The sequence below is a fragment of the Xenopus laevis genome, chromosome 2L (genome assembly GCF_017654675.1).
Source record: "Xenopus laevis strain J_2021 chromosome 2L, Xenopus_laevis_v10.1, whole genome shotgun sequence".
Taxonomy (NCBI): domain Eukaryota; kingdom Metazoa; phylum Chordata; class Amphibia; order Anura; family Pipidae; genus Xenopus; species Xenopus laevis.
Genome location: NC_054373.1, coordinates 49483885 through 49510086, shown reverse-complemented (window position 1 = coordinate 49510086; position 26202 = coordinate 49483885). Strand labels below are relative to the sequence as shown.

The 26202-nt window shown below is 39.6% G+C and overlaps 1 protein-coding gene across 2 annotated transcripts in view; it reads right to left on the bottom strand.

Annotated features, from left to right (window-relative positions):
- The window catches only part of rap1gap2.L (RAP1 GTPase activating protein 2 L homeolog), a 443489-nt gene that overhangs the window by 308473 nt on the left and 108814 nt on the right, over window positions 1-26202 (bottom strand). For both annotated transcript variants that reach the window (XM_041581866.1, XM_018246321.2), the window contains exon 2: window positions 20163-20198. In XM_041581866.1, coding sequence (XP_041437800.1) covers window positions 20163-20185 — 23 coding nt within the window. In that variant the 5' untranslated portion in view covers window positions 20186-20198. The remainder of the gene's footprint in view (window positions 1-20162; window positions 20199-26202) is intronic.

Sequence of the window (26202 nt, the reverse complement as noted above, 5' to 3'; positions counted from 1 at the left end):
CGCCAGAGTGCAAATTCGCCTGGCATTAGGGAGTGAAGTACCACTAGAGTCTATCTCCTTCCCTAGCGAAGTTATGCCAGCAACCTTTAGTAAATCGGCGAAAGTTCCGAAATGATGTCACGCTGGTGAATTTTGTCACTTTGCCCTTTAAATTTGCCCCCAAGTGTTTCATCAACATGTGTCCTTACAGCATCCCTCCTACTACAGCTCCCATGGTTCCACAGCAATTGTATTCTGTAATGTACAGTAGTACCACATAAAAAAATGTACTTAGAAAAATTGTCAACTAAATTTTGAGGAAGTCCAATCTACTCTATTGCACTTTGCCTGGTCGGAGGTGTCGAAGGCAAGTCTGGCGCAAGAGGTAGCATTCAGTAGAATCCGCATCTTAGTGAATTTGCATAGGTACGTCCATTCGCCAGAGTGCAAATTCGCCTGGCATTAGGGAGTGAAGTACCACTAGAGTCTATCTCCTTCCCTAGCGAAGTTATGCCAGCAACCTTTAGTAAATCGGCGAAAGTTCCGAAATGATGTCACGCTGGTGAATTTTGTCACTTTGCCCTTTAAATTTGCCCCCAAGTGTTTCATCAACATGTGTCCTTACAGCATCCCTCCTACTACAGCTCCCATGGTTCCACAGCAATTGTATTCTGTAATGTACAGTAGTTACTTATGTAACGCTAAGGGTAAGGGCCTGAAAAAGAGGCGATTTGTCGCCAGGCAACTAAATCTCCCTGAATCTTAGCGTGTGCCCTTACCCTTAACTGTAATTAATTTGGTCAAACACCCAAGAAGATGCACAGCAGAAGATTACGCTTTCACTTACTAAATCACTTTCAGTTGTAGTCAATACGAGGAATGCTAATAGCATTGATCAACCTATTTGCTTTATAGCTCAAAGTAGGAAGAAATGCCTCTTGTACATGTTGAGAAGAAGACGTGCCAGTAGATCAGATTATATTATCTTGATAGACTGACTGATATCTAATGGGAATTCAAAAAAATCTGTCCAAGCTACTTTACAAATCACCTATATATGCAGTGATGGTGGGGTTCTCAGGCCAATACTGATCAATTTGCTGGAATATATTCTTGCACATATGCAAATCTTTAAGCAACAATAGAAGAGCACTCCACAAAGCACAATTCATCTTAAAAAAGGTTTAACTTATATAATTTAGCTACAGTAATCACTATGGCAGCTTCCAGTAATAAGCCAGATTCAATAAAAAAATTGTTTTCCTAATTCAGTTCCATATTTCCACATAGATGACAAGACATTTCATGTTACCCAAGAAAGATAAAAAGAGACTTAGTCCCCGTTTGATTTAACTCAAGTGAATAATAATCCAATTGAAATCATGTCAATAAACACATTTATTAAATGCCCATAAAGGCTAAAATGCCCCTAACCCATAAAACCATGCTGCTGCAGGGCAACTGGGCCCTGTCTTCCAATGTGTAGAATACAATTAGTACAATATGTAACGTATAACAACACAAATTAACACAAGTGCCCTTAGTATGTAAAACTATATATGGGAAATGGTCCCAGGCAAAAAGTTCCAATTAGGCAGGTCGCAAGGATCCAAATTACTCTAGCAACTAGGCATTGATTTTAATAAGAGACTGGAATATGAATAGGAGAAGATCTGAATAGAAATATTAGTAATAAAAAATAGCAATAACAATAAGGGGCAAATTTATCAAAATGTGAGCTTAGAACTTAAAAAATAAAGACGTGTCCATGTTCTAATCGTTCCTATGGGATTTTTAGAAGCATATTTATCAAATAGTGATTTCTAACTTTCACCCATTGATAAATATAATTCTAAAAATCTCATAGGAATGAATAGAACATGGACAAGTCTTTACTTAGTAAGCTCTAAACTCACATTTTGATAAATCTGCCTCTAAGGGGCAGACTTATCAAAGGTCGAATGAGTTTTTTTCACCCGAATGAACTTGAATGACCTCAAAATTCAAACAGTATCTTAAGAAAAAACTAGAATATCTAAAATGAACTCCCAGCATCCCAGCCTATGTTAAGCGTTGGCAGCTGGCAGTTCAGCAATAGCTGTCGGTTACATGTTGAAAGTCTTAATACTGAAGCCTTGTCTATAGACAGGGAAATACTTAGAGCGCAATAAATGTCTTTTTTTTCCCAGAGCCGGCAATTGCTGCTTTGCTGTGCCTCACAATGAGTGCCAACTGTTTACAAGCTACACTGACTTATGTAAGAAAGCCTGCTCCATACACACCGATAGTTATAGCCACATATAGTAAATAAAGAAACTCACCACATCCTGCGGTACATACTGAAACGCTGACCTGACCGACTTTTAAGTTGCAAATGAAGAATGTTTCAAGGCAGCAGTTGCTGAGCCCTCCTCACGTTTGGACAAATGAATTGCAGCAGGACTGATTAGAAGGCTTATCAATTCAGCTGCTCTCCACAAATGATTCCACGTGCGTAATGTCTACTTATTTTTATCAACATATGTCCTTACAGCATCCTTCCAGCTGGTTGGGAACTACAGCTCCCATGGTTCCACAGCAATCGTTGAACAGCAGCTCATATTCTGTAATGTGCAGCGGTTACTTATGTAGATCTTAACTGTAATTAATTTGGTGAAACTCCCAAGAAGATGCACAGCAGAAAATTAAGCTTTTACTTACTAAATTGCCTACAGTTGCAGTCAATACGAAGACGGCTAATAGCATTGATCAACCTATTTGCTTGATAGCTCAAACAGGAGGATTTGAAAGAAGGATGATCCGAAAATGCCTCTTGTACGTGTTGAGACCAGTAGATCAGATTATATTATCTTTATAGACTGACTGAGATCTGGTGGGAATTCAAAAAAGTCTGTCCAAGCTGCTTTACAAATCACCCATATATATACAGTGATGGTGGGGTGCTCAGGCCAATACTGATTGATTTGCTGTAATATATTCTTGCACATATGCAAATCTTTATGCAACAATAGAAGAGCATATCCAAATCCTGCCAAGTCTTCCAAATAAAGGCACTTATTTAACAAGATTTATGGTGCTGTAAAAGGATTGGACAGTGTCCATCCAGGGTACGTGCACAGGTTTAAAGAATTAGGAGTTGATTCTACTAACCAACCAACAATTGAAGAGCACCCAACACAGCACAATTCATCTTAAAAAAGTTTTACTTATATACTGTACTTTAGCTACAGTATCATTACAGCTATCATTATGGCATTTTCCAGTAATAAGCCAAAATTCAATGACAAAATTGTTTTCCTAATTCAGTTCCATATTTCTGCATAGAGACTTGATTTAACCCAAGTGAATAATAATCCAATTGAAATCATGCCAATAAAAAGAAAAACGGAGAAAGGTTAAAATGACCGTGACCCATAAAACCATGCTTCTGCAGGGCTGTTGGGCCCTGTCTCCCAATGTGTAGAATACAATTAGTACAAAATGTAACATATAACAACACAAATTAACACAAGTGTCCTTAGTATGTAAAACTGTATAGTCAGTGGTTTGTGATTCACTGGAGTACATGGCAAATGGTCCCAGGCAAAAAAGTTCCAATCAGGCAGAGCTGAGTATTAAAAGTCCCATAGATCTGGTGCTGCCATGCACTGTTTGTTAAAACTTGTCTAAAAATGCCTGGTGAAAACCTATGTCCAACCTATGTACCGAGCTGTGTCTAAAAATATGCTTATCAGCAGAACATTGCAATGGCCACTGTGAATTATGTTGCACTTCAAAAGGTTACTTGCTTGATGCATGAATGGCTCCAACCATATCTTATGTATTTAAAACAGTTCAGAGATTTACAGAGTCAGAATGGGCCAGTGGCATACCAGGGAGGAACCCAATGGGGCTTGTCGCGGAAAGTCGCGGAAATTGCAGAAGAGGCGGAAGAAGACCCAAAGATTACCAAGCGATTGAAGATGGCGCCCGTGAACTCCACTGGACAGAATCTGCACCGAGGGATAAGTAAAGAGGTATGGGGGCCCCAAAAGGCCCTCATTCATGTACAATTTCGATAAATAATGCTAAAACAAGTCAACCTATAGACATTTTTGCGGGCCTGAAAAATAATTTGCTTTGGGATTGTTCTTTGCTCTAAGACTCTACTTATGCATGTTTGCCCCTCCCCCCTAAGATCTTAAATAACTGTAAATGAGTTGTTCACATTTGATGTTAACTTTTAGTAGGATGTAGAGAGTGATATTCTTAGAAGATTTGCAATTGGGTTTTCTTTTTTTTTGTATTTGTGGTCTTTTAGCTATGTTAGCTTTTTATTCAGCAGCTCTCCAATTTGCAAGTTCAGCAATCTGGTAGCTAGGGTCCAAATTACCCTAGCAACCAATCATTGGTTTAAATAAGAGACTGGAATATGAATAATAATTAATTTTCTTAAAAAATAAAGACTTGTCCATGTTCTAATCATTCTTATGGGATTTTTAGAAGCATATTTATCAAATGGTGATTTCTAACTTTCACCCATTGATAAATACAATTCTAAAAATCCCATAGGTTTTATCAAAGTTCGAATGATTTTTTTTTTCCTCGAATGACCACAAAATTCAAATAGTATCTTAAGAAAAAACTATAATATCTAATACTCGAACAAATATTATCGACCCAAAAACTTGAAACAAATTTGAATCTAATTCGACTAAAGTTGAATTGAGTTTTTTCTCCGACAAAAACTGGAATGTCAGGAAGGTTATTCAAATGGGTCACTGGACCTCTGCCATTGACTTCTACATGAACTCAGTAGGTTTTTAGGTGGTGAATTTAAATTTTCCCCAGGGTCCAGGTATGATAAATCTCGAATTTGAGTTTGGATTATTCAAAACTTGAATTTGTGAGTTTTCACCAAATATGCAACTCAAAAAATTTTAATTTGAATTTCGAATTTGAACCTTAATCTGCCCCTAAATGTGTAGCTTTCCAGAGCATTTGATTTTCATATTGGGTCAGTGACCCCCTTTTGAAACCTGGACAGAATATAATTTAAATAATTTAAAAAAACAATATATATATATAAAAAATAATTTAAAAAATTAAAAATGAAGACCAAATGAAAAGTTGCTAACAACTGGCCATTCTATAACATAATAAAAGTTAACTTAAAGATGAACCACCTGCATCGCCTCGTATTCCGAAGTTGCCTCGCAAGGAAACTTTGGGTGACTTCGGAATAAGAAGCGACGCGTGTGCCATGCCTCAGTTGATTTTTCATTTTAGCCGGCGCAAGACAGAGGTAAGGCATTTGGGGAGATTAGTCACCGCAAAGACGAGGCAACAGAAGTACACAGAATATCTGGGGGAGCCATTCTAATAAAACAAAAGGCACTGGAAATGTTTAGTTATACAGTGACACAAAGTGCTAATTCTAAAGCAATACCTCAATATTAATGAAAAGAAAGGTACAATAAAAAAAAAAATATCCTGCACTGATTCCTACCTTTATGTATATAATCCAACCTGCAGCTCTCCAGCAAGAACTCACAGCATCCCAGCCTTTGTTAATCATTGGCAGCTGGCAGTTCAGCAATAGCTGTCGGTTACATGTTGAAAGTCTTAATACAGCAGCCTTGTCTATAGACAGAGAAATACTTAGAGCACAATAAATATCTTTTTTTCCCCCAGAGCTGGCAATTGCTGCTTTGCTGTGCCTCACAATGAGTGACAACTGTTTGCAAGCTACACTGACTTATACAAGAGAGCCTGCTCCATACACACCAATATATCCACATAAATAGAGAAACTCACCACATCCTGCGGTACATTCTGAAACGCTGAGCTGACCGGACTTTTAAGTTGCAGCAGCAGAAAGTTTCAAGGCAGCGGTTGTCGACCTACTCCAAGGTGAGCCCTCCTCACGTTTGGACAAATGAATTGCAGCAGGACTGATTAGAAGGCTTATCAATTCAGCTGCTCTCCACAAATGATTCCACGTGCGTAATGTCTACTTATTTTATCCGATTTCAGTTCCCTCAACAGGCATTTTCAATGTTGCCATGGTGACTAATGAAAACTGAATTATGAGAAAAGAAGAGCGCTTTCAAGCTCAGCACCACCTGTGCGACACTGTTTATTAATAACCGGATGGGCTGACAGGATAATAGAACAGCCCAACGTTGGCTGGCTAAAGCCTAGCTACGGGCTTAGTCTAACAGCAACATTTCTGTCAAGCGCTTCCTTGGATGTAATTTATTCAGCAGTGAGATGTCACCCAAAACAGAGGTGTCACTTCTGTCAGTGTATTTCTGTAAGACAAGGAATTTCTGTCACTAGCATAGGCTTTAAGTGGGCTATTTATTAAGCTGTGTAGCACAAAATTTGCCAGAACATTGCAAAAACCTGCGTAAAATAAATGGTAAATTTATCAAGGTGTGTGATACTTTACCCCATGTGAACGCCAGATTTGCCGTCCTTATTTTACGCTGCTTCAGACCTTTGTTAGTAAGTTCCGGTGGAAGTTGCCCAAAGAAAAATCACGTAAATAATTACGCCATTTTTTTACACGCCGATGCCTAGCAATGTGTGCCAAATTATTCCGCTGTTTTTTACACCACATAATAAATATGCACCTTAATGTAAGGATACTGGTGGCATCAGGCTTTTCCATTAGAAAGAGGGACTTATTTTAAGCACAAGATTAATAATCTCATATCCTAATGCTACTTTTTTTTGTCAATGGGATAATAAAGTAGAGAAGACAGCGCTAAAATATTGTTCTGAAAAAAGTCTTCAAAACATAAAGCGGTTTCAGTGTCAAAAAAGGACCATATATCACGCACTGCAGGATAGTGCTCAGCAAGATTATAAAGTATAATTTCTATTATATATTATCATTGTTTTATAAAGTAAATGATTGTTCCACTTCAAGAACAAGTATGGGACCTGTTATACAGAATGTTTGGGACCTGGGCTTTTCCGGATAACGGATATTTTAATCATGTAAACATTAAATAAATTCAAAAGGCTGGCTTTTTTTCAAGTACAAGGTACTGTTTCATTAAGGGGCAATGTAATAAAATCTGTAGTTTTCTAGACAAGTAACTCACAACATCCAATCAGCATGCAGTATTGTTTATGGATGCTAGAAGTTGCAGCTAAGCAACTTCTGATTGGCCACTGTTGCTATATAGAATCAAATGTTGTCACCGGTATTGGCAAATAGTGATGGGCGAATTTATTCGCCAGGCGGGAATTCACAGCGAATTTGCGCGATTCGCCGCGGGCGAATAAATTAGTGAAATGCCTGGAAAATTCGCCAGCATAAAAAAAAACAGATGCCTGGTTCAAAGATCGGACACCGGCATCAAAAACTGTTTTTAAGACCTTATTTAGGTATGGTATGGGTTATCCTATTCTCAAATGATTTTTATTGATCACCAAAAAAAAAAAACAGAAATGGTTCATTGACCTAAGCAACTATTGTGAATTTGCTCTAGTTTCAAGGCTTCCTGCATCAAATATATATATGAAAAAGGTCCCAGTGGTGACCAAAATGTCACGTCGGTTATGCACATAACTAAATAATATATTGTGTTTTGTATGAAAATCCCAGTGTTGCTGGTCTTTTTTTCGATATATATATATATATATATATAAAAACACACATTTGGATTCAGTGCATAAACAGTAGTGGAAAATTGGATTTTCAAATTTTTATTCAACCCCTCGATACAATTGTCATGAAGCTAATTTTCTTTCTTTATTCTGTAATCATTTCTAAACCATTAGGGAATTTCAGTTCTCAATGAAAATGTGGCTTTGCAGTGTTTTGAATCAAATACATTTGGGGAAATGATCAGAAGTACTGAAAATTTGCTACCTGAAAATATCAGGTAGGTTAGCGGAGGCATTCTCGTGTCTAGGTGTGATTGGCTTTCACTGATTCAGATACTGTATATCATATGATACAGGTATGGGACGTGGTATCCAGAATGTTTTCCAGAATGCTCAGGACCTGGAGTGTTTTGGACAATGGGTCTTTCTGTAATTTGGATCTTCATACCTTCACTCTACTAGATAATCATTTCAACATGAAATAAACAAAATAGGCTGGTTTTGTCCCCAATAAGGATTAATTATATATGTGCAACAAGTGCAAGGTACGGTTTTATTATTACAGAGAAAAAGGAAATTAAGTTTTAAAAATTGGATTATTTGGATAAAATGGAGTCTATGAGAGATGGTCTTCCTGTTATATGGAGCTTTCTGGATAACGGGTTTCTGGATAACGGCTCCCATTCAGAACCATCGATGCCACGTAAGTAGAAAGGCCCGTTAAATAAAAAGGTATAGCTAGCCATATGTTACAATAGGTGACAAGGGCATCTCAGAAGCAAAAATGGATCCAAAAAATATAACATGGCATAGGTAAAAGCCAACTTCATTTAAGTATAGTGTGTTATCCCAATAGAAGATTACTGTAGTTTGCCTTATTTGTCACATTTATATTAATTTCCCCCTAGAAATAATGGTATAGCCTTTTCAGTTCATGCTCAAGGACAATTTCCCTTGTTCCAAAAATCATTATACAGTATGTGTATGCCATTACACTGATGAAAATGAGAAATGGAAACGAAGAAATGATATACAGACCTGAAGAAAAGAAATTAAAGGAATGGGAAAGGAAATAGAAAAAGGAGTATATAGCACAAAACTGGAGAAAAGGATAGGGACTGACAAGGCGATATAGAGGCAGAAAGGGAAAGGGAATAGAAAACAGAACACAATAGAAAGAAGTGGAGAAAACAGGGGGTATAATGCTCACATACTCATTATGATACTTTGATGTACTGTAGCTTGCATTTTGATATCAAGAGCAATTTAACATTGCTTAGAGTTTGAAACAATGCAGTTTAAACAGGTGACTCTATTCGCCACAAAACCATCCATGTGAGACAGCCATTCTGTAATTCGGAGCTTTCTGGATATTGGGTTTCCGGATAAGGGATCCTATACCTGTACTATATATAGTGGTGACTATATATAGGGCCCAGTATTGAAACCCTAAAAATAGTATACAGTCACCACTATATATAGTACAGATATAGGATCTGGAAACCCGATATCCGGAAAGCTCCGAATTACAGAATGGCTGTCTCACATAGACTCTATTTTATCCAAATAATCCAAATTTTTAAAAACGATTTCCTTTTTCTCTGTAATAATAAAACAGTAGCTTGTACTTGATCCCAACTAAGATATAATTATTCCTTATTGGAAGCAAACCCAGCCTATTGGGTTTATTTAATGTTTAAATGAATTTCTACCAGACTTAAGGCATGAAGACCCAAATTACAGAAAGATCCATTATCCGGAAAACCCCAGGTCCCGAGCATTCTGGATAACAGGTCCCATACCTGTATATTCATTAAGAAATGCTTGAGGGTCTGCTCTCTGGTCTGTCATTCCAAACTACAAAAGAAAGCCATGAAGTAATGATCCTAACGAATAATTAGGAAGCATCTGGTTTCTTTATATAGCAGTTAAAGGGGACTAGGGCCGGTCTACAATGAATGAGGTGGGTGTACATTCCTAATAAGCAGACCTCAAACCTTGCATGCTGTCAGTCAAGAAAACCAAGTACGTGTTCTGTATGCCAAATTCTCAACAATGAAATGACATGGCCCAAACCAGAGGATGGCAATTACCAGCCGTGCAACAATATTCATGAGCCCTTCTGCAGAGTAGTTGCTTTATAGCAATTATTATTTTTCCATTTGCACCAGATAATGGATATTATTAGGTGTCATAGTTAAGGCTGAGCAGTTTACATATGCAGTCATGATGCTGCTAGGCATAAAAACATATAATACTCTCTAGTAAGGCTCACAGATCTATATGAAAGCATGCTTTCTATGAAGGTTATTTGTAACATTTACAAATTAATTTGAGAAAGGTCTACAGAAGTACTCTTTCTGAATCAGTTTAGGAGCCTGGGCTGCATATAGGTTACTTCATTATCAGACCTGGGAGAAGTGGCAAAATGCTCTACAGAGGAGCTTAATTTGACTTACTTAAAGCGTTTGTTCAGCTTTCAGTTAACCTTTAGCATGATGTAGATATTCTGAGCCAATTTGCAATTCCGTTTTTTATTATTTGTGTTATTTTGCTTTTTATTCAACAGCTCTCCCAATTGCAATTTCAGCAATCTGGTCCAAATTGCCCCAGCAACCATGCACTGATTTGAATAAGAGACTGGAATATGTATAGGAGAGGCCTGAATAGAAAGATGAGTAACAAAAAGTAGCAATAACAATACATTTGTAGCTTTACTGAGCATTTGTTTTTAAATGGGGTAAATGGCCTCTATTTGAAAACAGGAAAGAGGCAGAAGAAAAAGGCACATAATTTAAAAAAAACTACTTTTCAGTGTGTTCCACTGAATCCAAGTGCCTGGCGGAACTAAATCTGAACTTTAAAATCACGTGACTTTTCCACAGAAACAAGGAAATCATTAGTTATTTCTGTGCACTCTATGCACCTAATTTGCATATGCAAATTACAGTTCGATTTTTAGTTCAGGGCTTGGCCGAATCCTTCATGAAAGATTCAGTATTTAGCCAAATCCCAAAATAGTGAGTTTGGTGCATCCTACCTTCTTATGAACTGCTGCAATTCCCCATCACTGTCCATAAATAGCAACTCCTGGCAAGTCACTGGTACAGTGTAACATAATCCTCAAAGCTCATTTGTCCGGTTTGCACTGATCCCAATAATATTAAGTCTGTTCATCCTGAATGTCTTCTGTATGTCACAAATGTTTTTCCAGAGACATCATTTCAACAAGCTCTGAAGTTGTTAAAAAAATAAGAGGGGCAATAACAGTTGCAAGCTCTTCAGCCACAGGTCTTTCTGTTGTGCCTTGATATTTTATTTTACCCCTTCACATGTGGAGGCCTATGTATCAACAGTTTCATTGTAGCGGTTTTAGATGTTTTGAAACCACAAATAAACTCGCTTTCACGAATGCCAAGGAATTTATTACAAGTTCTATAATACAATAGCTCCGAATTACAAAATGGCTGTCTCACATAGACTCCATTTTATCCAAATAATCCAAATTTTTAAAAACGATTTCCTTTTTCTCTGTAATAATAAAACAGTAGCTTGTATTTGATCCCAACTAAGATATAATTATTCCTTATTGAAAGCAAACCCAGCCTATTGTAGCGGTTTTAGATGTTTATAAACCACAAATAAACTCGCTTTCAAGAATGCCAAGGAATTTATTACAAGTTCTATAATACAATATAAAAAGTACAAATTAAAAAAGCACTGAACAATGCTTAAAAATCAGAATACCTAAAAAAACTTCTAAAAATCAGACAATTCCAGGCAAAAATAAAATCAAAAACGTCTAAAACTCCAAATTGATTCAAAATGGTCCAATAGGATGAGCACAGCTCCCGTTGACTTCTAAAAGACCTTGACAACTTTCACCTGGCAAATTTTTGTATTAGAGGTTTTTGTGTTTTTTTTACACTTAATAAATCTTACATTTTTAAAGTTTTAAAGGACTATAGAAAAACCACACATTTTTACATTCATGAAAAGAAAAAAATTCAAGGGGGTTATTTATCAAAGTCAGGATTTATCTCAATATTTTCTGCTACAAAATCGGATCAAATCCGCTTGGGTTTTTTACGCTTATTTATTATTACATTTTCCTGAAAATTTGCTTTGCGGGAAAAAAAATCAAATTTGTACGATTTTTTCGGATTTTTTTTATCAGTTTTCAAAATTTTTTGGATTTTTCACCCGAAAACTCAGAAAACTTCGGAAAATCCAGCGCACATCAAAAAATCATTGGTTCTTCTCCCATTGACTTGTATGCAACCTCGACAGGTCTGAGATGCCGGATTTTCTGATTCAGACTTTTCCCATCCTCTGGGTTTAAAAGTCAGATTTTATTTTTAAAAAAATCACTAATTTTCTTGATTTTTGCATTTGGAGTTTTAAGTAAATAACCCCCCAAATGTTAGTAAATAGGCCCCTAAATCTTAGGCAAAATGTGTCCACAAAGGCAAATGCAATGGTCAATCATAAAGCTGGTCCTCTTCCTTTTGGTTGCTAGTTGATCACATATGACTTAACTGTACAAGGACTTGATCTTATACACTTCCTTGTATTTTATCACATATTATCTATTTATTGCCATAGTCCAATAAGGTAAGTGCTTCAGCCTGACATACTATTCCTGCATGATATACAGTAAATGGGTATATAAAGACAGAAGTGTACAGAGCAAGGAATTCTGATGGCATCCTCTGCGAGGTGTATAAAATAAGATTATGTAGCCTAAAAATAAAGTACCCTAAAAAGGTCTATTATCTTTTACGATACTCTATCCCATCAGAGTTCCCTTAAGGGTTGTTTAATTCTTCTAGGCAGTTGCAGCATATACATTTGCGCCACCACTTAATGTAATCAATAATGTATCCCATAGGCCCATACACTGTAAATCAATATCACTATACTTTAGTAACTTCAATTGGCTATCCTTTATGTTTCAACTTAGTTGTTAGAAGAAGGAATGATACTTTTCCATGCTATGTATTTTACAATAATATATAATTTGTGCACGACTGAGAATAAAATAGTGTAAAGCAAAATGATTTGCAAATGGAACAAATGTGTCACAATGACATTGAGCGTGATAATCTAAGACAATTAGCAATTGGCTTTTATTGTTTATACTTTGTGGTTTTTGAGTTATTTATCTTTTTTATTCATATGCTCTCCAGTTCCAGCAATTTGGTTACCAGTGCTAATTCAAAGGAAAACGCCGCCTACCGCCCTCCCTTCCTCCCGGTTTACCCGTCGGGAAGGGGGGCAGGAACTCTAAAGCAGAGAGCGAAATTGACCTGTTTAAAAACCGGAAATTCGGCTCTTAAAGGTACCAGGAGCGGCTTTTTGCCGCCTCGGGAAACCCCTCTGGCGTACCGCCTGAGGCAAGTTTCTCAACTCGTCTCGTTGGCGGCGCGCCCCTGTTGGTTGCTAAAGTCCAGATTTCTCTATCGAGCATGTATTGATTTGAATAAGAGAATGGAAAATGAATAGGAGAGGGCCTGAATAGAAAGATGAGTAATAAAAAATAACAAAAGCAATACATTTTTAGCCTTACAGAGCATATGTTTTTAGACCCCACTTTAAAAGCTGGAAGTTCAGAAGAAGAAGGCAAATAATTAAAAAACTATAAGAAATAAATAATAAAGACCATTTGAAAAGTTAACATTTTGCAATGTAATATTCTTTATTAGACTGTTTGAAGTTTCAGTGTATTTAATGAACTAATGAATAGGGATGGGTGAATTTGACCCGTTTCGCTTCGCCAAAAATTCGCCGCCGGCGAAATGTCGCAGACGTCCATTAAAGTCTATGGGCGTTGAAAATTTTTTGTTGAGCGGCAAAATTGTTTTGACGCGCGTCTTTTTTTTTTTTTGACTTGACGCACGCCGCCATACAAGTCTATGGGCGTCATTTTTTCGGCGAAACGAGGCGAAAAAATTCGTCCATCCCTACTAATGAACTATTCATAGACCTGTCACTGCACTTTGGCCAGGATCCGGCCAGGATTCAGCCTTTTTTTTAGCAGGATTCGGATTCGGCTGAATCCTAGGGCCTGGCTGATCCGACTAAAAATAATAACTTGCGAGCGTTTACGTCACAAAACAAAGAAGTGAACAACGAAGTGAAAAATGTTTTCCCCACGTTTTCCTTTCCCACCCCTAATTTGCATCTGCAAATTAGGATTCACTTTCGGTTTGGTATTAGGACGAAGGATTTGCAGATTTGGACGCATCCCAAATAGTGGATTCGGTGCATCCCTAATATGCTCTGACTTTTTTCTCACTTTATACAAACACCATTGCCAACATTCACACAAACCCAAAGAAAAGTAAGCATTAAAGCACGCGTTTCTCTAATCCCATATGCATGCTAAACAAGGTATATTTTGGTTGAAGGAAACAAGCAAGAAAAAGATCACAAAAAGATAACATACTGTACATATTTTTCTTTTCATAAACAGATGCAATTAAAAAAAAAACACCGTTACTATAACAATCTCTGAAATTATCTTTTTATACCTGGATGTAACTGGCATCTGATATTTATATTTTATAAAATGATTTCTGTTGGAAGTAAAGTTATTACAATTCTGAAACATCTGTGCAGATAACACGCACTGTATGAGCTGTATGCCCTTATCTGCCAAAAGCTATTTTTAATACCTGGAGCAAAAAACTGAGAACAGTCATGTGCAACGTACTTTTCAATGTCCTTATGTCAGTTTACTCAAGTTTTCTGATATTTCCAAGATAAACCCAGCAGCTAAAGTGATTAAAGTGATCATGTAACAAAGTCAGTGTGGGTCTACCATTTTTTGTGTTACATTGCACATGCCTTGTATTTTCTCACCACCACAAATTTTTTTAAAATTATTAAAACAAGAGATCCTTTGCACTCACCTATATAAATATATTTAGGACATTTAGGGGGTTATTTACTAAAATCTGATTTTATCTCATATTTTTGATAAAAAAGCTTGACCAAACTCCCATCTATTATTTATCATTAGATTGCGGAAAGATTCGATGAAAAAAACAATTATCGAGCTAAACCCAGCACAGACCATGATCTCTTCAAATTGGGATATGGACATCTGCCATTGACTTATACTGTACATGACCTCGACAGGTTTGAAATGCCAGATTTTCAGATTCAGGCTTTTTGTGGCATCGGGGTATAATAAATCTTGAAAAATTCGATTGATTTTTTTTCACAAAACATTTGAGTTTTTGTCTCAAAAAACCTGACCATTTTATGCTCCCGATCCAGGATCTGGTTCAAGATTCATCAAGGATTCTGCCTTTTTTCAGCAGGATTCAAATTTGGCCAGATTCAAGTGTCAAGTAGTAAAAAAGAATTTAAAAAATGATTTAAACATGCACTGGCCCTAATTTGCATCTTTAAATTAGGGTTCCGATTCTGTTTGGTATTTGGCCAAAGTTTCATGAAGGATTCAGGGTTCGCGATGATTTCCCACTGGGAGTCCAGCGGAAAAGTCAGTTTTGCTCCAATAAATCATTTTTATGTTTTTAAGTCCCGTAAGTGCGGCATCAAGTTTGATCTGATCCCTAGTGTTACATAGTGCACCCAAGCACCTCTACAGCAATTATTAATGTGAGTGCCTGCACCATATTCTCTACAAAATTATATAATGATATGAGCGAGTGCAGAAGATCGTCTGTACTCATTTACTATAATTAGTAATAAAACCTGTGAAATTTAGCCGTTGTTTCCCTACAATCCAATACTCTTTCCCCAAAATGTAAGTGCAACAGCACATGCCACAAACTGGTAAGAAACTTTGAATCTGATAACATAGGAGCAAATAGTTGTGTGTAAATTGCGTGCACACCTACTGGTTGTGTTATTTAACAACATAACACTCAACTGCCAGGTGACCAATAACTTAAGGCTGAAAGGCATTGGGGCATCACCAAAGACATTAACAAGATTTATTTAATTACTGAGTATGGGGGAACATGCTGCTGGCATCCCCCATTATACAGTATATTCACTACTCCATTTTTTAACCTTGCTCTGAGTAGTAGTGGAAGAGTCATAGCAGGACCCCCTGCCTTAGAAGAGGATTAGGCAAACCCTAGTCTATAAATATTTTTACTCACATACAGGGCCGCAATTAGAAATCACGGGGCCCCGTACAACAAAATTTTTTGGGCCCCCTGGGCCCCGCCCACACTGACGACCAAGCTCCGCCCCATATCCCGCCCACATCGCAGTTAAAAGACCACACAGACATCAGCGCTAAAAAAGTAACCCCCCCCCCACACAAGTTGTAAAAAGCTATTGATGGTCAGGGCCCCCTTATAAAAAAAATTGGGGCCCCAAAAAAAAAAAAATTAACATTTTTTTTTTTAAAAAAACATTGGTGGCAGGGGCCCCCTGTTAAAAAAAACTTGGGGCCCCAACAAAAAAAATGTAAAAAAAACTAAAAAATAAACAAAGGTGGCAGGGGCCCCCTTCTAAGTTAAAAACAAATTGGGGCCCCAAAAAAAAATTTGAAAAAAAATTAATTTTTTTTTGAAAAAAAAAAAAACATTGGCGGCAGGGGCCCCCTTATAAGTTAAAAACAAATTGGGGCCCCAAAAAAAAAATTTGGAGAAAAAAAAATTTTTTTGAAAAAAAAAAAATGGTGGCAGGGGCCCCCTTACAAGTTAAAAACAAATTGGGGCCCCAAAAAATTTTTAAAAAAAAATAATTTTTTTTTGAAAAAAAAAAAAACTGGTGGCAGGGGCCCCCTTACAAGTTAAAAAAATTTGGGGCCACCAAAAAGAAAATTAATTTTTTTTTTAAAAAAAAAACAATGGTGGCAAGGGGCCCCTTACGAGTTAAAAAAAAAATTGGGGCCCCAAAAACAAAAGTTTTAAAAAAAAGATTGGTGGCAGGGGCCTATAGAATATTAAAATAATACATTGGTGGCCAGGGGATTAAAAAAAAAAAAACACAAACTGGTGTTCAGTAGAATTGAACTCATGGCTTCAGTACTTCAACTTCGCCTCCTTTCGTGACTTCGGGTCTTTTCACCGCTTCAGGACTTCGGCTTCGGCTGTTTTCGTGACTTCGGGTCTTTGCGCTGCTTCAGGACTTCGGCTTCGGCTGTTTTCGTGACTTCGGGTCTTTGCGCTGCTTCAGGACTTCGGCTTCGGCTGTTTTCGTGACTTCGGGTCTTTTCGGCGCTTCGTGACTTCGGGACTTCGGCTTTTTCCGTGACTTCGGGTCTTTTCGTCGCATCGGCTTCGGCTTTTCGGCACTTCCGCATTCGGCACTGAAGAGGCAAGACGTACTGCTTGGGCGCTCGTAAGGGGGGCCCGGATCTTCAAAAAAATGCAGCGCTGCCGGGCCCCCCTTCATGCCCGGGCCCGGTACGCTTGTCCCCCCTGTCCCCCCCTGATGGCGGCCCTGCTCACATACAACAGCACACTATAATGCACCAGCATACCTCAGGCTTGTAGAAGACAATTGCCTTCATTAGCAAACAATAAGCTCAGTTATCACAGAGATTGCTTTCTGCCTGATTTGCATTTTATTTAAACCATGCCTTTGGCAATAGCAGATCACGTGGGTTGCACAGCCGCTAATTATGCACAGCAGCAGCGCCATTATTTTTATTATATGTTTCAACTACTCTGCAATTTAATTTGTAAGATATGTTTGTGTTCAGAGTAAATATCACTTTCATACTTAGCTTGGCATGAAATATATGTAATGTACAGTCTAGAAATCTAAAACTGTATTTTCTTTACCGTGCTCTGAATGAAAAAATAAGGTTAGACACGTCTTATTATGTAAATACATCTGCATAACTGTATTTATATCACTGGAGACCTGTAAGTTTGTAAGAATTACAATGAATGGCTGCTGGTCATGAGAAGTGCAATAGAAGTTCTAATATAGATACAGCTACCTCCCATAGACTCCATTAAACCATATCAGTCTCATTTTGAAATATGATTACCTTTTTCTCTGTAAAAATAAAACAGTAACTTGTACTTGATCCCTGCTAAGATACAATTCATCCTTATTAGAGGTAGAACAATCCCGTTGGGTTTAATTCTTGTTTAAATAATATTTTTAAGTAGACTTAAGGTATGGAGATGCAGTTTACAGAAAGATTTCTATTCTGGAAAACTGCAGGTCCAGAGCATTCTGGATAACAGGTCCTATACCTGTACTAGACAAATAAGAATAAAATAACTAAGCACTTTATATGCCCTTAAACTTCCTTCTACAGGTATGGGACCTGTTATTCAGAATGCTCGGGACCTGGGGTTTTCCGGATAACGGATCTTTCTGTAATTTGGGTCTTCGTGCCTTAAGTCTACTAGAAATTCATTTAAACATTAAATAAACCCAATAGGCTGGTTTTGCTTCCAATAAGCATTAATTATATCTTAGTTGGGATCAAATACAAGCTACTGTTTTATTATTACAGAGAAAAAGGAAATCATTTTTAAAAATTTGGATTATTTGGATAAAATGGAGTCTATGGGAGACAGCCATTCCGTAATTCGGAGCTTCTGGATATCGGGTTTCCGGATAAGGGATCCTATACCTGTACCACAACACATTGCAGCACTATGGTGTAATAACAGGTATAACATTTATTCCTGGTCAACTACTCCACTATGTACAAAAATATAACTAGAAGCTACAAAGCCCTATGCAAACATTTATTTTAGGGCCCTGCAAACTTCATGTTTGTCAGTCAGGGCCCCCAGCATTCCTTGGCCCCCAGCAGATGTATTGTTTTCTTCATGTAGCCTCTGCTATGTGCTACCTGATTTAAATAAGAGACTGGACTATGAATAGGAGAGGGCCTGAATAGTAATAAAAAGTAGCAATAACAATACAATTGTAGTCCTACAGAACATTTGTTTTTTAAGATGGGTTTAGTGACCCCCATTTGAAAGCTGGAAAGAGTCAGAAGAAAAAGGCAAATTAATAAAAAAAAAAAATAATGAAGACCAATTAAAAAGTTGCTTAGAATTGGCCACTCTATAACATACTAAAAATTAACTTTAATGTGAGCCATCCCTTTAAATAATTACTTAATACCACTATGTATATATTTTTTGTCACATGTAAAATATGGAGAACCTTCTGCTTAACATAACAAAACAAAAAGAAAACAAGCTAAAAAAAACATGCAAATTATTTCAAAAATTGAAAATAATAACCCGTTAGTGATATATACAATATGATATTTCCCTGCCTATAACAAATCTATTTTTTCCATACTTTCTGGTGCATTTCTAAAAATGTTCTTTCTTTTGCACAGTTCCATTGTCTGGTGCTTTCAGTAATAATCCTGAGCGGTAAGAACACTTCTCCAGCCACAATGTATTACATTGAGCAGAAGGACTTGTGCACAATAGGATCCATTTATCTCACTACTGCACAAGTCTTTATCCCAACAACATCAGTGTTTATTTTCCATGCATCATACATCACATATATATTATCTGACATGAGATTCCACTTCCCAGCCAGAGTTACAATTACCATACCTGCCGCATGATTTCAATGAGCTGCATGACTTGCAGTCTGGTGCAAATAACAAAAATACATTTGGTGGTGGCACGTGGGATAAACAACTACTAAAAGTTACTTCTTCAACCTCTAGTGTAAATGTGAAATAAATTCTCTACCTCTGCATTAGTTTCACTGCTAAAGCACAGTTCTGACCTAGGACTATGGTTATACCTCTTATGGGGCAGGATACCTTATTCCAGAAGGGTGTGCAACAAAAACGGGACTCTCGTAAAAGTGAAATTTGGGCAAATGCTGGAGGGAGAGTGCATAAGAAGTTAAGCATTAGGATGATAGCACACAAGCCACATTTCAGCCAGCTGAAAAGCACCCAAAATCGTTCCTTCTGCCACCAGTTGTCTTCAATAAGAAATACCTAACTATGGATCAATGGGCGGAAGCAAGTACTGTAGCAATTTCGGGCTTTTCAAGACATCTAATAAGTTGCAGTGCTATCATTAGCCTTAGACTTAGTGGAGTTCATTTATAATTTATAACACTGGGCACATTTGCACATGGGCAGTAACCCATACTGACAAATCAGTGAATAGATTTTTTGATTGGTTACCATGGGTACTGCCCAGTTGCAAATTTGTATGGTGTTTATAAATGAGCCCCACTATTTGGGGGCAGTGAGATAGATAGACAGATAGATAGATGATAAATACAGAAGATAGATATAGATTTATGAACTATAGTAGTGATGTGCAGGTCGAGAAAAGCTTGACCCGCACCAGACCCGAACCCATCTGACCCGCATCCAGCTTCCCTCCTCTTTTTATAGACCCGCACCATCCATCCCTGCCGATGACATCACAAAATGGGCGGGACACGAGCCTATAAAACCGTAAATTGGAAACCAGCAGTCTAAGGCATGCAAACGACGCATCGAGGCCGGCCCCCCACACATCACTAATAGAAAGATAGATGATAGAGATAGTACTACAGTTATACAAGATTTTCAGGTCACTGGAAATTATTCAGTTCTTGATGGGAAAATTAAAAAGAAAATCACTTACTTGACTTTAAGGCTGGCCAGCATGGCTTTGTCAATCCTGCAAAAATAAAACCAATTTGAGAATGAATTATTCGCTTTGCACTTGCAGAGAATAACATAATGCGCTGACTGACATTTACATTTATTGACAGCATTAAATTGACAGCACTTGGCTACATTTTCATATATTCATAAATTCCAGGGGCCTATTTTTCACACTGTGTAAAACAATTAATGCCAGAAAAACAGTGTCAAATAAAAATGACAAATTTATTAAGGTGTGTGTTTTCACAGCATGATAAATAGGTCCCAAATTGTGCTACTGGAAGTTTTATGTAATATTTCCATAGTATATACAGGGTATATTGTAAAAGTGATTACTAACAATAGTAGTGTGACAAATCCATAATAAAGTATCTACAGTATATACTGATATTGAGCAAGAAATAAAATCCCTAATCCTATATGATTTCCCTGTTTGATGCACTATGAATCTATTATTTTACTTGTGAGAACGCATGCTTGCGTCCTGTCCGGCGCAGGCGCGCTAATGAGCGTCGGCGTCTGACGCGGGACGCCGGCGACGGTCGCGGACGCGCCGGCGACGGTCGCAGGGACGTAGGCGGAAACGCCTGTGACGGACGTGCTGGCGTCAGCTCCGCGACGTCAGCGCAATGACGCCAGTTTGGTGCCAAAACTCCTGTATTTAAACCCAAACCAGATTAACATGCATTGCCTGGTTATTAGGTTATTTGACTGAAACCCTAGCGACTCTGAACTTTGGATTCCTGATTATTGACCCTTGCCTGAACCCGGACTTTGATTACTGCCGCCTGTCTCGACCTTCTTGCCTGTTTACCGATTACGAATATTGCTGCCTGCCTTTTGACCTCGGATCTCCTGACTACGCCTTTTGCCTAATCCCTTGTACTTCGCTGAACGTCTCACTGGCTACTCTCCACAACCCTGCTCCCTGTTCCACTCCAGGTGGGTAGCGGTTGTGTGAGGCGCTTGTGGGTTCATTATCTTCTGCTCCAACCTCTTCTACGTCTGGATTATACTGGTAAGTCCTGACAGTATAACCAGGCCAAAGATGGATCCAGCTGAAGGGGCGTCCCCGTTTGCAGTCTTGACGCAACAGTTATCTTCCCTTACGCAAGCTGTCCGGGAGCTGCAAAGTGGCTATGCTCAGTTACAGGAGCACATTAGGACCCAACCACCGGTTGTTCACCCTTCCACGGCCGCAGCAACTCCTCCGGTTCCAGCGGAAGTCCAGGTGATAACTTCTGAGATTTCGGAACCTAAGGTGGCCTTTCCGGAGAAGTTTGCGGGTGACCGAAAGTTGTTCCGGAATTTTAGGAGCAGTTGTAAGCTACTGTTTACTCTCAAGCCTCATACCTATCCCTCTGAGCAGACCCGGGTAGGGGTGATTATCTCTTTCCTGACGGGAGAACCACAGACGTGGGCTTTTCGTCTTATGGATCGCCACAGTCCCGCATTGGCCACAGTAGACTCCTTCTTTGAAGCCATGGCAGTTCTTTTTGACGACCCGCACAGAGCCACTACTGCTGAAGCTGCCCTGCGTGCCTTGAAGCAAGGTAGCCGCCCAGCAGAAGATTACACCTTAGAATTCCGGCAATGGGCAGATGACACGGAGTGGAATCCGGCTGCCCTTAAGAACCAGTATCGCTTCGGCCTTTCGTCTGAACTAAAAAATGAATTGGCCCGTACTGGCATTCCCGACAGTCTGGAAGAACTTATTTGTCTGGCCATCCAACTCGATCGAAGGCTCAGGGAGCGCAGAGAGGAAGAAGAGGCAGAGAAAGCAGGTCTTCCACCACAGTCTTGGATGTTACCAACCACTCCACCTCCTATCCGAATGCCTTCCACTTTTCCTCCAGCTGTTCCGCCACCCATCTTCAGTGCAGCCCCCGAGCCGATGCAGATTGGAGCCATTAGATCTGCGTTAACTCCAGAGGAACGGATCAGATGTCGCAGACTCAACCTTTGCCTTTATTGTGGACAAGCAGGTCATTTGCTTCGGGGTTGTCCGATTCGTCCAACGGGTAAGAGGATTTTCAAAAGGGACTTTTCCAGTTGCCATGTTCCCGTGCCTCTTCTGACTGTCTCTTTGTCGTTGCAGTGGGGAGACAAGCGGGTAGAGCTTCAAGCAAGCCTTGATTCTGGGGCCAGCGGATGTTTCCTGGACAATAAAGTGGCGCTGCAGTTCCAGATCCCACTCCAATCCAAAAAGAATCCCATAGCCCTCCGTGTGGCAGATGGTTCCCTGATTACCTCGGGCCCTGTGGTGCAAGAGACCGTCTCACTTTTTGTTGTATTAAATAAAGGGCATGCTGAAGTCATGAACTTTGATGTAGTTTCTTCGCCTCTATTTCCCGTTATTCTGGGTCTACCCTGGTTGCAGAAACACAACCCGTCCATCAACTGGACTACCGGTGAAGTGAACTTTCTCTCAAATTTTTGTTCTTCCCAATGCATTTTCTCTTTCAATAGATTCTGTTCGTTGTCTCCTGCTTCCGAAATTCACAATCTTCTTCCTCAAGCTTACTGGGAATTCACGGACGTTTTCAATAAGAAAGGGGCAGATAAGTTGCCTCCTCATCGTATTTATGATTGCCCTATTAACCTTCTTCCAGGGGCCCAGATTCCTTTTGGACGAGTTTATCCGTTGTCCGAGTCTGAACTATCGGAACTACGTTCTTACTTAGATGAAAATTTAGCCAAAGGCTTTATTCGTCAATCTTCTTCTCCAGCAGGGGCTGGGATCTTCTTTGTTGAAAAAAAAGATCATTCCTTAAGGCCGTGTATTGATTACCGGGATCTGAACAAGATTACTGTGAAGAATCGTTATCCACTTCCTCTTATTCCTGAACTTTTTCAGCTTTTGGCGGAGGCTAAGATCTTTTCTAAACTGGATCTCCGTGGCGCATACAATCTCGTCAGAATAAGAGAAGGTGATGAGTGGAAGACGGCTTTTCGTACACATTATGGGCATTTTGAATACCTAGTCATGCCCTTTGGTCTTTGCAACGCTCCTGCAACGTTTCAACATTTCGTCAATGATGTTTTCAGAGACTTCCTAGACATATTCGTTATCATATATTTGGATGATATCCTTGTTTTTTCGAATTCCTTGGAGGAACACAGATCACATTTAAAGAAGGTGCTGGCTCGTCTACGTATTCATCAGCTTTATGCCAAGATTGAGAAATGTGTCTTTGAACAAACATCTGTGGACTTTTTAGGTTTTCTCCTTTCTCCGCAGGGAATTCAGATGGACTCCAGAAAAATCTCCGCAATTCTTGATTGGCCAATTCCTTCTTCCAAGAAAGCTGTCCAACGTTTTATTGGTTTTGCCAATTTTTACAGGAAATTTATAAAGAATTTTTCCCAGGTTATTCTGCCAATCACTGAGTTGACTCGTAACAATCAAAAGTTTTGTTGGTCACCACAAGCTCAGGCGGCCTTTGAGAAATTGAAGGCACTCTTCACTTCAGGCCCAATTCTTCATCATCCTGACGTTTCCCTTCCTTTCATCCTGGAAGTTGACGCTTCGGAGCTTGCGGTGGGTGCTGTGTTATCACAAAGAGCGGGGTTTCAGGAGAATCTGCATCCTGTTGCTTTTTTTTCCCGTAAACTGGCCAAGAGCGAATGTAACTATGATGTTGCTGATCGTGAACTACTTGCCATCAAGTTAGCACTTGAAGAGTGGAGATATCTCCTTGAAGGATCTAAACATCCAATCCTCATCTTTACGGATCATAGGAATCTAGAGTACTTACGTTCGGCCAAGAGGTTGAGACCCAGACAAGCAAGGTGGGCTTTATTCTTCATGAGATTCAATTTTCATCTTACATATCGACCTGGGTCTAAGAATGTTAAAGCAGATGCCTTGTCCCGTATGTTTTCTTCTGAAGACGAACCGTCCTTGGTTCCAGAAACAATTTTAAACTCTAATAATTTTCTCCTGCTACAGTCTACCCTGGTTGATGGAATTAAAGACGCTTCCTCAAATCTCTCTGAACCATCGTTAGTTTCCAAGGAGGGTCTTCTTCTTCATCAAGGTAAAATTTTTGTTCCTGAACCTATGCGCTTAGAGGTCCTCAAGAATGTTCATGATTCAAAATTGGCAGGTCATCCAGGTATCAAGAAAACTATTATCCTGGCTAAGAGACTATTTTGGCGGCCTGGGTTGGCTAAGGACTGTTTTCAATTTGTTTCGTCTTGTGAAGTCTGCTCTAGGTCCAAGGACTCTCATTCTCGGCCTATTGGTCTTCTTCAACCTCTGCCGGTGCCTTCTCGTCCATGGGGTTCGGTTTCTTTGGATTTCATTTCTGATTTGCCGTTGTCTTGTGATTGTTCCACGATTGTCGTTTTTGTGGACCGCTTAACGAAGATGGCTCATTTCAAGTCGTTACCCCAGACTTCCTTCTGCTTCTGAGACTGCTGATACCTTCATTAAGGAAGTGGTAAGGCTCCATGGTCTTCCGGATGAGGTGGTGTCGGATCGAGGACCACAATTCACTTCTCAGTTTTGGAGATCGTTGTGTGGAGCACTCAAGATTTCGGTGTCCCTTTCCTCTGCCTTTCATCCCCAGTCCAATGGTCAGACCGAACGAACTAATCAGACTCTCGAGCAATATCTGAGATCCTATTCTTCATACCTCCAAGATGACTGGGTGAATCTTCTTCCCTTAGCCGAGTTCGCCTATAATAATTCCCATCATTCTTCAATCAATCAGTCCCCCTTCTTCGCAAACTATGGTTTTCATCCAGTAACTTTTCCCTCTGCCATTGTTTCTGCCATTTTAGTTCCTGCTGTCAAAGACCGATTAACCTTCTTATCCGATAATCTTCAAAAGATCCAGGAAAACATGAAGCAGGCCCAACAAAATTTCAAGATGTATGCTGATCGGAGACGGAGAGGGGACCCAGAGTTCAAGGTGGGTGACCGTGTTTGGTTATCAACTGTTAACCTTAAGCTTTCTTGTCCCAGTAGGAAGTTGGGTCAGCGTTTCCTGGGTCCCTTCCCTATTATTCGCCAAGTCAATTCTGTGGCCTTTCAACTCAAACTTCCAGCTTCCTGGCACATCCATCCAGTGTTTCATGCTGCTCTTCTAAAACCAGCCTCAACATTCCGATTCCCTGGGCGTTCGACTCCTCCTCCGCTACCTGTGGTGGTCAACGGACAGGAAGAATTTGAGGTTGAGGAGATCCTGGATTCCAGACTAAGAGGCAAGCGGCTCCAGTACCTGGTGAGATGGAAGGGTTACGGTCCGGAAGAAAATACCTGGGAACCAACGTCGAATATCCACGCTCCAGAGTTGCTGGAGAAATTCCATAGAACTCATCCTGGTAAGCCTTCTGGTGGTCGCGTCCTGAGGCCGCTCCTTGATGGGGGACAATGTGAGAATGCATGCTTGCGTCCTGTCCAGCGCAGGCGCGGACGCGCTAATGCGCGTCGGCGTCTGACGCCGGACGCCGGCGCCGGTCGCGGAGGCGCCGGCGACGGTCGCAGGCGCAAGGACGTAGGCGGAAACGCCTGTGACGGACGTGCTGGCGTCAGCTCCGCGACGTCAGCGCAATGATGCCAGTTTGGCGCCAAAACTCCTGTATTTAAACCCAAACCAGATTAACATGCATTGCCTGGTTATTAGGTTATTTGACTGAAACCCTAGCGACTCTGAACTTTGGATTCCTGATTATTGACCCTTGCCTGAACCCGGACTTTGATTACTGCCGCCTGTCTCGACCTTCTTGCCTGTTTACCAATTACGAATATTGCTGCCTGCCTTTTGACCTCGGATCTCCTGACTACGCCTTTTGCCTAATCCCTTGTACTTCGCTGAACGTCTCACTGGCTACTCTCCACAACCCTGCTCCCTGTTCCACTCCAGGTGGGTAGCGGTTGTGTGAGGCGCTTGTGGGTTCATTATCTTCTGCTCCAACCTCTTCTACGTCTGGATTATACTGGTAAGTCCTGACATTACTGTAAGCACCTTCAGAAGGAAACATTTTGGAGTTCTGATGTTGCTCTGCTC